A 16,202-nucleotide genomic window follows, 5' to 3' on the forward strand; every position below is an offset into this window, starting at 1 on the left:
GGCTGCAGTAAAATGATAGTCATACTGAAGGCCTCAATCAGTACACTAATACGGGGCACGCCACATCTCACACCTGTAAGTTCTGCAACATGGCAAATCTCTCTGACCACCAGGGGCACTGCTGAGCAGAGGCGAGGTAATTTCACACGGTCAGTAACAAGGTCGCAGAAATAATCAAGGGGCTAAATCACCTGCTCCCCTCTGTCTGCCATTGACAAGCAAAGGCAGGGATCTGCCTGACAGCAGATTACCTCCCAATCTTCTTAGCTGCAGAATGGTGCATTAGAATTGGCACAAGGCCCTCCCTCCACTTGGAGAAAAACTGTTTAATTACCAGATTTGGGGGGGGTGGGGGGGGGGGGGGAAGAAAATTTAAAATATGAAATCACAACAATCTGTACATATCAGCTTTACTAGATTTTCCTTCACTTTATTCCACCACCCTCCCCCCTACGCTATATTAGTTTTGATTTGCCTTTTTACAGGGATTCTCACCTCCTTGTGCCCTCCTTCAGCTGGGAGGGTAGAGTGACAGTGGGCACAGCCAACTTCAATGCCACCAGTAATGCTGCTCTCTGACAAGCTGACAGATGTCACTTGTGCAGCAAATAACACAAGATGTCAGTCTTTCTCCAGCACTGCACCAAGAAGCTGAGCCAACAACAGGCTGAGGCTGTGGCAGGCAACACAGGGCTCCAACCCACAATCATCCAGCTGGGAAGCAGTAATCAGCGAGGTTGCTGGCCTATATTGATCCTCCTCCCCCTTTTCACCTGGCTAAGTGTTATGCGCCCCCTCACTCCCTTCAGGGAAATCTGATTGAGGCTCTGCCGCAGCTAAAGGTTCTTTCAGTCTCATCTGCAATAAACTGCAGCAATTCCAATGACCTTTGTAGCCAGTCTGCGGAGGCTAACATTCATATATACTGCTAACGTTGTGTACCATTGTTTAAAAAGGGAGCGAGGGATAGACCGAGTAATTACAGGCCAGTCAGTCTAACCTCGTTGGTGGGCAAATTATTGGAATCAATTCTGAGGGACAGGATAAACCATCACTTAGAAAGGCACGGAGTAATCAAGGACAGTCAGCGGGGATTTGTGAAGGGACGGTCGTGTCTGACTAACTTGATTTAATTTTTTGAGGAGGTAACAAGGAGGGTCGTTGAGGGTAGTGCATTTGATATAGTCTACATGGATTTTAGCAAGGCTTTTGACAAGGTCCCACATGGCAGACTGGTCAAAAAAGTACAAGCCCATGGGATCCAAGGGAGAGTGGCAAGTTGGACCCAAAATTGGCTCAGTGGCAGGAAGCAAAGGGTAATGGTTGACGGGTCTTTGTGTGACTGGAAGGCTGTTTCCAGTGGGGTTCCACAGGGCTCAGTACTAGGTCCCTTTCTTTTTGTGATATATATTAATGATTTGGACTTAAACTCGGGGGCATGATTAAGAAGTTAGCAGATGAGACAAAAATTGGCCATGTGGTTGATAGTGAGGAGGAAAGCTGTAGACTGCAGGAAGATATCAATGGACTGGTCAGGTGGGCAGAAAAGTGGCAAATGGAATTCAATCCAGAGAAGTGTGAGGTAATGCATTTGGGGAGGGCAAACAAGGCAAAGGAGTACACAATAAATGGGAGGATACTGAAAGATGTAGAGGAAGTGAGGGAACTTGGAGTGCATGTCTACAGATCCCTGATGGTAGCAGGACAGGTAGATAAGGTGGTTAAGAAGGCATATGGAATACTTTCCTTTATTAGCTGAGGCATAGAATATAAAAGCAGGGAGGTTATGCTGGAACTGTATAAAACACTAGTTAGGCCACAGCTTGAGTACTGTGTACAGTTCTGGTCACCACATTACAGGAAGGATGTAATTGCACTAGAGAGGGTACAGAGGAGATTTATGAGGATGTTGCCAGGATTGGAGAATTTTAGCTATGAGGAAAGATTGGATAGGCTGAAGTTGTTTTCTTTAGAACAGAGGAGGCTGAGGGGTGATTTAATTGAGGTGTACAAAATTATGAAGGGCCTAGATAGAGTGGATAGGAAGGACCTATTTCCCTTATCAGAGAGGTCAATAACCAGGGGCCATAGATATAAAGTGATTGGTAGAAGGATTAGAGGGGAGCTGAGGAAAATGTTTTCACCCCGAGGGTGGTGGGGGCCTGGAACTCACTGCCTGAGAGGGTGGTAGAGGCAGAAACCCTCAACTCATTTAAAAAGTACCTGGAAGTGCACCTGAAGTGCGGTAACCTACAAGGCTATGGACCAAGTGCTAGAAAGTGGGATTGGGCTGGGTGGCTCATTTGCGGGCGCGCGGACACGATGGGCCGAATGGCCTCCTTCCGTGCCGTAAATTTTCTATTATTCTATAATCTATGATTCTATACCTTCTGCTCCCTGTGATAAAGAAAAGAACTCACAACTGCAGTCAGTTTTTTTCCAATCTTCAATGCGGTCAAATGATACAGTACAGGGCATGTGCATTAAATCAATCAGTTGGGGAAAAGCATGATCAAAAAAAAAGGTACATTCCAATTAGCTTTTAACTGGATTGCTTCTAATTCAATATTGAAACATAAAAATACATGAAAGGATGGGACACTGCAGCCTGCACAGCTGCAATCAGTGGTACTCTCAGGTGGGCCCCATCAGGAGACATGCTTAAAAGGGAATTGTCTTCATCAAAAGGTGTTTGACAAAACATTTTCTTTTCATTTATTTACAAACAGACAATGCAAAGTGTAAATATCAATTGCACATTGTTGCACCACTTATTGTCCTGGTCAATATTCATCCCTCAAACAACATCACTAAAACAGATTATCTGATCAATATCACATTGCAGTTTGTGGGAGCTTGCTGTGCGCAAATTGGCTTCTGCGTTTCCTATAACAGTGACTACACTTCAAAAGTACTTCATTGTCTGTGGTGCGCTTTGGGATGCCCTGAAAGGCATTATTTAAATACAAGTTCTTTCTTTCTTAAGCAGGCATCATGAGATAACCAGCTGCTAGGTCTTTCATGGGTTTGCATGGCAATAATCATGGAATCATAGAAAGTTACGGCACAGAAGGAGGCCATTCAACCCATCGTGTCCATGCCGGCCAAAAAAGAGCTATCCAGCTTAATCCCACTTTCCAGCACTTGGTCTGTATCCCTGCAGGTTACGTCACTTCAGGTGCACATCCAAGTACTTTTTAAATGACTTGAGGGTTTTTGCCTCTACCTTAATGTCCCCATAAGTACTGCAGGAACTGATTCCTGTTTCTCCCCATCCAGGTGAGACAGTGAAGCTCATCTCTGGAGAGAAGCACAGGCAACACGAAGAATTGGCTACTGGGCTGCCCAACAAACTAGATGCTTTTAACAGATTAATGATGCAATTACTGCATTTAAATAAACCTTTCATCAAAACTAGCACAATATGGACTTCAATAATAACTGAATAACATTCATCTCTTTTTGTCAATGTCACAGTGCACTAGTACCTTTCAGTGAATCTGTTAATGCATCAAGGACATAATGTGTTTTGTCAGCCATCAGACATGAAACATGGCTCAAAACACAAGAACATAATAATGTGAGAATGTTATGTACATAAAAATATCAAAATGCAAAGTGAGCTCAAGGCTCTTTGTTTAGGACACCACTCAAAGCTTCTTCGACAGCACCTCCCAAACCCGCGACCTCTACCACCTAGAAGGACAAGGGCAGCAGGCGCATGGGAACAACACCACCTGCACGTTCCCCTCCAAGTCACACACCATCCCGACTTGGAAATATATCGCCGTTCCTCAAAATCCTGCAACTCCCTTCCTAACAGCACTGTGGGAGAACCTTCACCACACGGACTGCAGCGGTTCAAGAAGGCGGCTCACCACCACCTTCTCAAGGGCAATGAGGGATGGACAATAAATGCTGGCCTCGCCAGCGACGCCCACATCCCATGAATGAATAAAAGAAAACCCTTCAGTTATCATTACTAATAAAACTATTTGCATTTATATAGTGTCTTATCACATTGAAATGTCTCAAAGTACTTCACACAATGAATTACCCTTGGATTGCAGTAAGTATTATGTAGGTAGACGCAGCAGGAATTCTGCATCGGCAACATCCCGCAAATCGTAATGAGATGTGCGACCACTTAATGTGTTTTGTGGTAGTGCTGATTAAGGGAGGAATGTTGGCCCAGACACTAGGAGAACTCCCTACTCATCTTCGAATATTGTCACAGGATCATTGGCATCCATCTGAACCACACGGAACAGGCAGGCTGAGCCCCGATTTAACGTCACATCAGAAGTTGGGATTATGGGCCTTGTAACTCGGTCCCAGGTATGGGTTAATCTCTAAAAATGCAAAAAATTGCAATGCAAGAGGACTTACTGCATTCTCCCTGGGTTGCTACTTGGATGTCTGCTTGCTTGATACAAGCCCTAACGTGCAGCTCACATTCATTCTTGTACGTGCTGCCGTCCGTGCCACACACCAGCTGCTTGGAGCTGACACATTCTGTAGAGCAAACGCACTTTCCCGTCTCTGCCTCGCAGATGGCACCAAATTGGCAGTTTCCACAGCGATCTGGAAACAAAAAAAAAACATGACGACATCACTCGAATGCTAAAGTAACCCTTTTTCCTTGCAGATCAGCGTCAAAAAAAAATTAAAAATTAAACAACACAAAAATCCAAATTGATTCATAGACAAGTATGTACTGAAACTGTGCAGTAAGGTACTCAACATTAGGAATATACAGATACTGAATATGCTAAGATATTTCATAGTTCCCTGTTTTTGACTCCTCAGTACAGTTTCCTGATAACTTGAGGTTGCAGTAGAGCCCCAGGAAGCAAATGCCACGGTGTCCAACCACAGTAATCAGGTTGCATTTTGCAGAGAAAGTTGGTATTATTAATAAGGTGACAATATCACATAGAATGTACAGCACAGAAACAGGCCATTCGGCCCACTTGGTCGATGCCGGTGTTTGTGCTCCCCATGAGCCTCCTCCCACCCGACTTCATCTCACCCCATCAACATTTCCTTCTATTCCTTTCTCCCCCACATGTTTATCCAGCTTCCCCTTAAATGCATCCATGCTATTTGCCTCAACTACTCCTTGTAGTAGCAATAAGGATCAACTATTTGGAACAACAGTTCCAAATGCAGACTACACTATGAAAGATTTATGGGATGACTGCCAGCTCTGCCTTGATGCTCTTAAGAATAGAATAAATGACAAGAATGATATAGATGAGATAAGCCATTTGATCAATCCAACCAGATAAAAGCCTATTGTCCCCCCATCACAGCATCCAACTGCTACTTAAATAATTCCAAGGTTTTCACCACTTACTCTGTTACTACTGAGGTCATTTTTGGTTCCTCTGAATGGGAAAGAGTTACAGAACAGATTGAAGGCTGAATAGAAATGTACTGCATGCATACAGCTAAAAAAGGGAAATGAGGCCTTTTGCTAACCTGAGTAGGAGCTTCTTTATCTCAGCCTTGATTTTATACATCTCCAGCAACAAGCTGAATGAGCAGAATCCATTTACATCACTGACTCCAACAGCAACCAGCAACAGGCACACTTAGTTACAAAGGATAGACTTCCAAATACAGGAGTAATGTTGCTTTGCCAAGAACCAACAGAAAACAAACAGTAAACTCTAATGTCAGCCTCCAGTAAGGCGAGTACCTGTTCCCCAAGAGGGAACTGCTCCACTGAATCAATGGCAGCCATTCACATGGATCTATTTTAATAAAGTTTTCTTTTTCCATTATAGATAGTGAACCTCCCTCTGCAATACAACAAACCTTCTAAAAAGAGGCAGTCCCCTAAATAGGTCACTGGAGTACTCTTCTTCCCCTGAGGCACTTCAATCATTAACAAATCAATGCAGACGTATTCGTAACTAGCTGAAGAAATTAATTGATAACAGTAAATACTATTGTGTTTCAAGTCTTTGTAAAACCTACATGGTTCACAAGCTTGATATGAAACACGGACTCATGTGTCCAACAGTGTAGGTCGTGAATCCATTAATCAGTTTGATTCAAACATGAATTCTACTTGACTCACAATAATCTAAACAAATGGTATTGAATTTATGGAGACTTGGGATCTGATAAGAGATACTGGCTCAACAGATCTCTTATTGTGCTAGTCATGGCAGAGAGGTTACTGGGAGGGATTTACTTTGGTGAAGTAATATACAGAAGGGTAAATTCTGCCAGGCCCTGGACATATTCAATGTACATCAGAAAATCGTAGGTGCGCTGCCCATGATTTTCGATATGCATGACTATGTCAACATGAGAATAGCACTCCATACTGCACCAGTGCGATACCTTTTCCATGTCCCACACCAGCTATTCTCTGAGTGAGATTACCAACTAGTGCCAAATTAGGGGCAGTTTTACACTCTAGGCCCATGCCCAGGAAGAGACGGCACAAACTCATTTCACATACAACTCTTGCAGCCAGCTGACACAAAGTGGCATTTATCCCATCAACCTGGGCTGGATTTGGACCCAGGTCCCAGAGGTGATTTGGATCCAGGTCCCATAGGTGAAAGGCCAGTTTTGAATCCACTGTGTCAACCAGTCCCCTCCCCATCTCAGGGGAGATAGAATTTAATAAAATGATTTCCTTCAGATAAGCAAACACCCTCTACGCATGATCCAGTTCAAGGTTACACTCGCTCAATTGCAATATCCATTTGTACATTTAAATTAAGGTCATCTCATGTTCAAATGTGATGGTTCGATATCAGCATCACCTGTCTCCTGAGTTATAGAGATAGCTGTTTCAATAGCATCTCAGATTGTTTATTAAGGCGTGTTATTGATAATACACTCAGCCCTGCACTAAAATTGCAGAGAGATTAATAATAGTACGTGACAATGGGTAGAAATTGGATTCAATATAAAACCTTAATGGAATGTCATTCTACTTGCTACACACAATAAGCTGTGAAGAATCCAACAGCCCAGACTGGCACAGAGGCCACAGGTTCTACGCAGCTGCCATAATTCACATTAACAGAATATTATACATCAAATGGCAAGATTAAGCAGTTTCACAGCGAAAATGGAAAAGCAGCAAATTGAAAATAGACACATTTATGCGGAAATAATTTAACCCATAAAATTAGTAACAGCCACAAAGTTATCCCCCTGGGAAATAGTTGTTAATTCAGAAAGTTCTTGAAACCATTCAAAACCAATTGAAACATGAACAGAACCAAAAGGTACACTCGACTGTGCAAAAGAGACGTTGTAAATTGAAATTTTCACCGGGGAAGAGATCGTGGTGGGGGGCAAGGGGGAGAGATCGCGGTGGGGGGCGGGAAGGGGGAGAGATCGTGGTGGGGGGCAAGGGGGAGAGATCGCGGTGGGGGGCGGGAAGGGGGAGAGATCGTGGTGGGGGGCAAGGGGGAGAGATCGCGGTGGGGGGCGGGAAGGGGGAGAGATCGCGGGGGGGGGGGAAGGGGAGAGACCGCCGGGGGAGGGGGAAGGGATCGCCGGGGGAGGGGGAAGGGATCGCGGGGGGAGGGGGAAGGGATCGCGGGGGGAGGGGGGAAGGGATCGCGGGGGGAGGGGGGAAGGGATCGCGGGGGGAGGGGGGAAGGGATCGCGGGGGGGGGGGAGGGATCGCGGGGGGGGGGGGGGAGGGATCGCGGGGGGAGGGGGGAGGGATCGCGGGGGGAGGGGGGAGGGATCGCGGGGGGAGGGGGGAGGGATCGCGGGGGGAGGGGGGAGGGATCGCGGGGGGAGGGGGGAGGGATCGCGGGGGGAGGGGGGAGGGATCGCGGGGGGAGGGGGGAGGGATCGCGGGGGGAGGGGGAGGGATCGCGGGGGGAGGGGGGAGGGATCGCGGGGGGAGGGGGGAGGGATCGCGGGGGGAGGGGGGAGGGATCGCGGGGGGAGGGGGAAGGGATCGCGGGGGGAGGGGGAAGGGATCGCGGGGGGAGGGGAAGAGATCGCGGGGGGAGGGGGAAGAGATCGCGGGGGGAGGGGGAAGAGATCGCGGGGGGAGGGGGAAGAGATCGCGGGGGGAGGGGGAAGAGATCGCGGGGGGAGGGGGAAGAGATCGCGGGGGGAGGGGGAAGAGATCGCGGGGGGAGGGGGAAGAGATCGCGGGGGGAGGGGGAAGAGATCGCGGGGGGAGGGGGAAGAGATCGCGGGGGGAGGGGGAAGAGATCGCGGGGGGAGGGGGAAGAGATGGCGGGGGGAGGGGGAAGAGATGGCGGGGGGAGGGGGAAGAGATGGCGGGGGGAGGGGGAAGAGATGGCGGGGGGAGGGGGAAGAGATGGCGGGGGGAGGGGGAAGAGATGGCGGGGGGAGGGGGAAGAGATGGCGGGGGGAGGGGGAAGAGATGGCGGGGGGAGGGGGAAGAGATGGCGGGGGGAGGGGGAAGAGATGGCGGGGGGAGGGGGAAGAGATGGCGGGGGGAGGGGGAAGAGATGGCGGGGGGAGGGGGAAGAGATGGCGGGGGGAGGGGGAAGAGATGGCGGGGGGAGGGGGAAGAGATCGCGGGGGGCGGGGGAAGAGATCGCGCAGGTGGGAAGTGGAGACCCCGCCGGGGGAGGGGGAGAGGGAGAGAGATCGCGGCGGGGGGAAGGGGATCGCGGCGGGGGGAAGGGGATCGCGGCGGGGGGAAGGGGGAGAGATCGCGCCGGAGGGGAGGGGGAAGAGACCGTCGGGGGAGGGGGGAGACCGCGGTGGGGGGAGGGGAGAGACCACGGGGGTGGGAGGGGGTGAGACCCTGTGGTGGGTGGGGCGGAGAGACCGCCAGGGGAGGGGAGGGGAGGGGATGGGGAGAGACCGCCGGGGGAGGGGTGTTGAGGGGGAGACCGGGGGAGGGGAGGGGGAAGAGACTGCCGGAGGTTGGGGGGAGGGGGAGGGATCACTGGGAGGAGATCACAGGTCGGCATCAGGTCATGGGGGAGCCGGGCGATCGCGGGGTGGGGGGAGTGGAGTTTCGGCAAATCGCAGTAGATTTGCTTGGGACCCGGGGTGGGGGACGGGAAGGGTGGGGGGAGCACTCCTGCTCCTCTTGGCCCACAAGCAGTGCTGGAAAAACACTTACCTGCTGGATCCGGCAGTTCTCGCCTCCCTTTAGCTGCCAGGTTTCCCGAGCCTGGGAATCCCGGCCTGCAGCCGTTAAATCAAAACAGCTGCTAAAATCTGAGACATGCAGCCTAATTAACATATTTAAATTATTGACCAGCCTCTCGGGAGCAGGTTACTCGCCCATCCCGGTTAAACCAGAAGTAGGCCGGTTCACAGCGGGTTGGGGCCGCCTTTCACATTATTAAGAATTTAAGCTCCCCCCACCCCCACTGCCGTCCTGGGGGAGTTAAAATTCCCTCCAATGTCTCAGAACTGATTCTCCTCCCTCCTGTCCAATTCTGATGGTTGGTGTAGGATAATGAGGGGGGGTGGGATGAGGAAGGTGGGAGAATTACCCTTTAAATAGAGGCGGTGCTTTGAAATTGATGGTTATGAGACATTAGGGGAAGATTTCCTGTATGTCAAGGGTAACAAAATCAGAATCATGTTCTTCATGATGCAGTTACCATTTTATTATATCAATTCTGAAGACAAAATCTTCATTTCGTTGTCGCGGCACAGTAAAGGATGCTTTCACTCAACATCCGACTGTGCTCTATCTGACTTGAAATTGCTCATGGCCCAGACTGGTCCCATTCTCCAGTGCTCACATCTATCACCTTGATGGTCACAAAAGTTCACCAAAAACAGAAAGTGAACAGAGTTTATTCCCTACATTTACCTTCCCATTTAAGTACTGTAAAACACATCTTCGATTTTTCTCCCGTTGTTTCCCAAATTTAAGAATAAAATTTTGGGAGGCATGTCAGATTTTGTTTTTCCCATTAATTTAAAAAGAGATCCTAAATATTCAATAAGTTTGGTTATAATGGATCCCATGCATATCGTGCCCTACTTCTGTTTTTATTTCTGAAGAACTAATTAGGTTCCCTTTTGTAATCTGGCATCACATCTGCACTGTCAGCTTTGCCAGTCGGTGCCCATTGTCTATTTTAGACACAAAATTTGCATTCCATCATTCTCCTTATTATCACTGTCTTTGTACATCAGTCTGATGCAGTTCCTTCTAAAGGAACATACAAGCAAAGCTCTCGGAAACTAAATCGCAGCAGTAGCTCCGAGTAATGACTTAATTTGCAGTCGTTCTACAGCGAAAATGGTTGGTCTTGAACATTTCTTTGCAGCATTCTGAAGTGACAGTATGTGTTCTCTGTCACTCTTCCCATCAAAGTGGAAGTGAAAAGTGAAACCCGCTTGAGGTTACATTCTGGAAAAAGTGGACTTGCAGTTCCCGGGGCTGAAATCGCGGTCAAATTTTGAATGCTGTTGCTTCTTCTCAACTCACCTGTAAAGAACCCCACGACTGATGCTGGTCATCAAACAGAGGCCTCAGAATAACAAATGTATCACACATCAGGACAAGCATCAAAATCCTGAACTTTGAGTACAAAGATAAGGGGGGTGATTTTAAACCCCATGAACGGGTGGGTTGGGGGCGGGTGGGAGTTGAAAATAGTTGTTTTTTGGGATGTGACCGCAACCCGGCTTTATCTCTGGGTTGTGGTCGCATCCCATTGGGAATGCAAAGTCGGAAAATTTTGCGGTTGCGACCCAAAATAAAAACCCCAACTATTTTCAACTCCCACCTCCCCCCCGAACCACCCATTGTTGGGGTTTAAAATCACCCCCAAGGAGTTCCAAACACTAATCGTTAAAATGGAGTGAATATTGATACCACTGTGTCAGCCAATAAGTTGGGGGCAGGGCGAGACTTGCAGTAGTGCGGCGGTCTCCAGATGCGATTGCCGGGAGACTCACCCAATCATCTCCATTCGGGATCAAATTTGTTGGGAGCTACTCTTGTACTTCTTCGTTATGACGGTCCCATTCCCAGTCCAACTCTGGATTCAGCTGCTCCAACCCACCTCTGGGCCCATCTCTCTCCTTTCAGGCCACAGCCTCATCATATCCAGCCTATCCCGCAGTCAGGCCCCCCCACCCACCACCCAGCCTCAGTTAGGGGTTGCCAACTTTCGTTGGACGTATTCCTGGAGTTTTCATCACATGATCCACCCCCCCACAACCGCCCCACCCAGTCAAACAGCCATTTATCCCCCATCTCCAATATTTTTATAACTAATAAATGGAAGCGTTCAAAGAAAATGAAAGAAAAAACACACCATTTCTTTAATGTCCCTAAGATTTTTTTCCCGTATCAGCCAGGAGATTAATTCCTGGAAACTCCAGGAGGGTTGCCGACCCTAGCCTTAGCCCCAGACAAGCCCCCTCCTATTCTCAATGCCTGCGCGACACTCTCCAGCTCTGCGTCCACCTCTAACTACAGATTATATTTTTGTAAAAAGGAGTATCCACTACTACTGACTGGCAGTAAACATTTATTAACATGGCTTGTTAAGACTGCAAAATAACTCCCCAAAGTGACTAAAAATGAAAATATCCAGGAATGAGATCAGGTAAAGAAGCATATGTGTGTGTGTGTGTGTGTGTGTGCGTGCGTGCGTGCGTGCGTGCGTGCATATTTACAACAGCTCTCACACAACTGTTGCCATTGCAACACTAATCAGATCACAGCAGGGTTATATAAATTTATTTAAAAGGAAACACCAACCTATTTTTCTTACAAAAAGAGGGAGCGAATATGAGAAGAATCAGAGAGATATACAGACAATTTGCATTTAGATAGCGCCTTAGGGGAAGTCATGTCTGACAAATTTGCTTGAGTTCTTCGAGGATATAACGTATAGGGTGGATAAAGGGGAACCAGTGGACATAGTGTATTTAGACTTCCAGAAGGCATTCGACAAGGTGCCACATAAAAGATTATTACTTAAGATAAAAAATCACTGGATTGGGGGTAATATTCTGGCATGGGTGGAGGATTGGTTATCGAACAGGAAGCAGAGAGTTGGGATAAATGGTTCATTTTCGGACTGGCAACCAGTAACCAGTGGTGTTCCACAGGGGTCGGTGCTGGGTCCCCAACTCTTTACAATCTATATTAACGATTTGGAGGAGGGGACCGAGTGCAACATATCAAAATTTGCAGATGATACAAAGATGGGAGGGAAAGTAGAGAGTGAGGAGGACATAAAAAACCTGCAAGGGGATATAGACAGGCTGGGTGAGTGGGCGGAGATTTGGCAGATGCAATATAATATTGGAAAATGTGAGGTTATGCACTTTGGCAGGAAAAATCAGAGAGCAAGTTATTTTCTTAATGGCGAGAGACTGGAAAGTACTGCAGTACAAAGGGATCTGGGGGTCCTAGTGCAAGAAAATCAAAAAGTTGGTATGCAGGTGCAGCAGGTGATCAAGAAAGCCAACGGAATGTTGGCTTTTATTGCTAGGGGGATAGAATATAAAAACAAGGAGGTATTGCTGCAGTTATATAAGGTATTGGTGAGACCGCACCTGGAATACTGCATACAGTTTTGGTCTCCATACTTAAGAAAAGACATACTTGCTCTCGAGGCAGTACAAAGAAGGTTCACTCGGTTAATCCCGGGGATGAGGGGGCGGACATATGAGGAGAGGTTGAGTAGATTGGGACTCTACTCATTGGAGTTCAGAAGAATGAGAGGCGATCTTATTGAAACATATAAGATTGTGAAGGGTCTTGATCGGGTGGATGCGGTAAGGATGTTCCCAAAGATGGGTGAAACTAGAACTAGGGGGCATAATCTTAGAATAAGGGGCTGCTCTTTCAAAACTGAGATGAGGAGAAACTTCTTCACTCAGAGGGTGGTAGGTCTGTGGAATTTGCTGCCCCAGGAAGCTGTGGAAGCTACATCATTAGATAAATTTAAAACAGAAATAGACAGTTTCCTAGAAGTAAAGGGAATTAGGGGTTATGGGGAGCGGGCAGGAAATTGGACATGAAGCTGAGTTCGGATCGGTCAATGCCCTGTGGGTGGCGGAGAGGGCCCAGGGGCTATGTGGCCGGGTCCTGCTCCGACTTCTTGTGTTCTTTAGATTTGTGGTTGGGATCAGATCAGCCAGGATCTTATTGAATGGCGGAGCAGGCTCGAGGGGCCGATTGGCCTACTCCTGCTCCAATTTCTTATGTTCTTATGTTCAACGGAGTAAAACGTCCCTCAGGAGCGATTATCAAACAAAATTTGACACCAAGCCACATAAGGAGACACTAGGACAGACCAAAAGCTTGGTCAAAGAGGTAGGTTTTAAGCAGCGTCTTAAAGGAGGAGAGAGAGGTAGAGAGGCGGAGAGGTTTAAGGAGGGAATTCCAGAGCTTAGGGCCTAGGCAGCTGAAGGCACGGCCGCCAATGGTGGAGCGATTAAAATCAGGGATGCGCAAGAGACCAGAATTGGAGAAGCGCAGAGATCTCGGAGGGTTGTAGGGCTGCAGGAGGTTACAGAGATAGGGAGGGGCGAGGCCATGAAAGGATTTGAAAACAAATGGGACTTGGTCTGAATTAGGATACGGGCAGCAGCGTTTTGAACGAGCTCAAGTTTATGAAGGGTGGAAGATAGGAGGACGGCCAGGAGAGAATTGGAATAATCAAGTCTAAAGGTAACAAAGGCGTGGATGAGGGTTTCAGCAGCAGTTGAGCTGAGGCAGGTGTGGAGACGGGTGCTGTTACAGAGGTGGAAGTAGGCAGTCTCGGTGATGGAGCGGATATGTGGTCGGAGGCTCATCTCAGTGTCAAATAGGACACTAAGGTTGCGAACGGTCTAGTTCAATCTCAGACAGTGTCCAGGGAGAGGGATGGAGTCTATGGCAGGGACCGAAGACCAAAGACAAATGAATATATGAGAGAGCAATACACTAAGAGACAGTGGAAGACAGACAGAAAGGAACGGAGGTAGAATTAGAAAATAGGAGCACAGAGACATAGTTACAAGAAGAGATTTTGAGAGCCATGTCATGGTAGATCAGCTAATCTAAATGAAGCAATCTGAAACACAAACTTTAATGCCTCGTTTTTTCAGGGGATCATGTCCTGGATGTGTTGAGCAGAATTCCCCTCATCCCACTGGTATAGAATCATACAGCACATAAAGAGGCCGTTCGGCCCATTGTGCCTGTGCCGGCTCTCTGAAAGAGCTATCCAATTAGTCCCACTCCCCTGCTCTTTCCCCGTAGCCCTGTAAATGTTTTCCTTATTAAGTATATATCCAATTACCTCTTGAAAGTTACTCTTGTATTTAACTTATCAGCAACAAAAATGAAATGTCTATTAGGGCAAGACTACAGCCGGATAAATCTCATTTCATTTGTCACTGTGAACTATCCTGAAGTGACAAGCAGGCGTTAAGACAGTCCAGGATTGTAATGGATATCCATTTGCCCAGGTCTCTGAACCCAGGAGAAAATACATAGACAATTTGTGTCAGTATTCAATGAAGACTGCCCTGTGACCTGTGCTGCCCTCAGATCTGAAATGGGACAGCCAAAAATTGATTTTTTTTTTAAAAGCCTAATGGGCTCCAGTCCCTCCGAAACCTGACGACGTCCCTGCCGTCTTTAACACTGAACGCAAAGATGGAGTAGCAGCAAGAAGGCTGATGGAGTGTTCATGTTTTCATGTTCTGCAGTCCTCACCTTACACATGACTGTAACTGGGAAACTCATCGATAAGAGAGTGGGAATAACCAGGCCTTAAACCTACCATCATCTAGAACACGGGTCTCCAACTCTGGCAATTCAGCCACCAGGAAAACTCACTTCTATTTGCACTTATATCCCTTATTTGCTGGTTTGTATTTTGTGGGCCTTGAGGTTTTGAAACAGCTGTTGTACCATTGGTGGGTAAATCCATTTTGAACCAAAAAAGGATCGATCCGAGTATTTTTTAAATAGTGAAAAGTTAGGAACAGTGGTGGTCCAAAGAGATTTGGCAGTCCATGTGCAGAGATCACTAAAATGTAGTGATCTGGTACAAAAAATAATTAAACAGGCTAATGGAATGTTGGCCTTTATAACTAGAGGGCTAGAATATAAAGGGGAGGAAGTTTTGCTACAGCTATACAAAGCCCTAGTTAGACCACATCTGGAGTACTGTGTACAGTTCTGGGCACCGCACCTTAGAAAGGATATATTGACCTTGGAACGAGTGCAGCGCAGATTCTCCAGAATGTTACCAGGACTCCAAGGGTTAGATTATGAGGAGAGATTACATAAACTGAGCTTGTATTCCCTGGAATTTGGGAGGTTAAGGAGTAATTTGATTGAGGTTTTTAGGATTTTGAAAGGAATTGATAGGGTAGATAGAAACTTTTTCCGCTGGTGGGGGAGTCTGGGACAAGTGGACATAACCTTAAAATCAGAGCCAGGCCATTCAGGAGAGAAGTTAGGAAACACTTCTTCACACAAAGGGTGGTAGAAGTGTGAAACTCCCTCCCACAAAAAGTAGTAGATGCTAGCTCAATTAATCATTTAAAATCTGAGATCGATAGATGTTTGCTAGCCGAGGGTATTAAAGGATATGGAGCCAAGGTGGGTAAATGGAGTTCGGGTACAGATCAGACATGGTCTCGTTGAAAGGCGGAACAGGCTCGAGGGGCTGAATGACCAACTCCTGTTCCTGTGTAAATCCTAAATCAGAACACCTAGATTTGTCAGTATCAGCAACTTGACATATGTGTACAGTCACAGGCACAATGGGCCGAACGGCCTCCTTCTGTGCTGTATGATTCTATGTAAATTAATGGGAACATGAATGAACTTTATATGTAGCCCGAGGTTCACTGTACGGACCTAGGTGGCCAATAAAGACAAAAGTTTAGACACCCCTGACGTAGAGTATGTGTGGGCCAGGTAACCAGCAAACTCACAGAATACTGGGTACAGATCTAGGCCTTATAATTTTTCAAGGATAATTCATGACTTTGTACTGCTCACAAAAATTGTTTTTAACCCAATGCCCATTTTTCAAGCAGTAAATGAAGTGAGCGAATCATTCATTACTAACACAGAGTCTGGAATAAATCCATTAATCAGTCCATTGTTCTGTGGCCTCAGATTAATAATACCACAGAGGCCATCAATCCTTTGTTGCACAGCAATAAAAAGCATAAGCAATACCTGCTAAATAACTAACAGCCACTCAGCCAGACACCCACTCCCTCCTCTTTTA

The 16,202-nt window shown here is 47.2% G+C and overlaps 1 protein-coding gene across 2 annotated transcripts in view; it reads right to left on the minus strand.

The window, feature by feature from the left end:
* Nucleotides 1–16,202, minus strand: part of agrn (agrin) — a 385,222-nt gene that overhangs the window by 85,500 nt on the left and 283,520 nt on the right. For both annotated transcript variants that reach the window (XM_067970302.1, XM_067970303.1), the window contains one exon: nucleotides 4,390–4,584. In XM_067970302.1, coding sequence (XP_067826403.1) covers nucleotides 4,390–4,584 — 195 coding nt within the window. The remainder of the gene's footprint in view (nucleotides 1–4,389; nucleotides 4,585–16,202) is intronic.

This window comes from Heptranchias perlo, chromosome 32, assembly GCF_035084215.1.
Source record: "Heptranchias perlo isolate sHepPer1 chromosome 32, sHepPer1.hap1, whole genome shotgun sequence".
NCBI lineage: Eukaryota > Metazoa > Chordata > Chondrichthyes > Hexanchiformes > Hexanchidae > Heptranchias > Heptranchias perlo.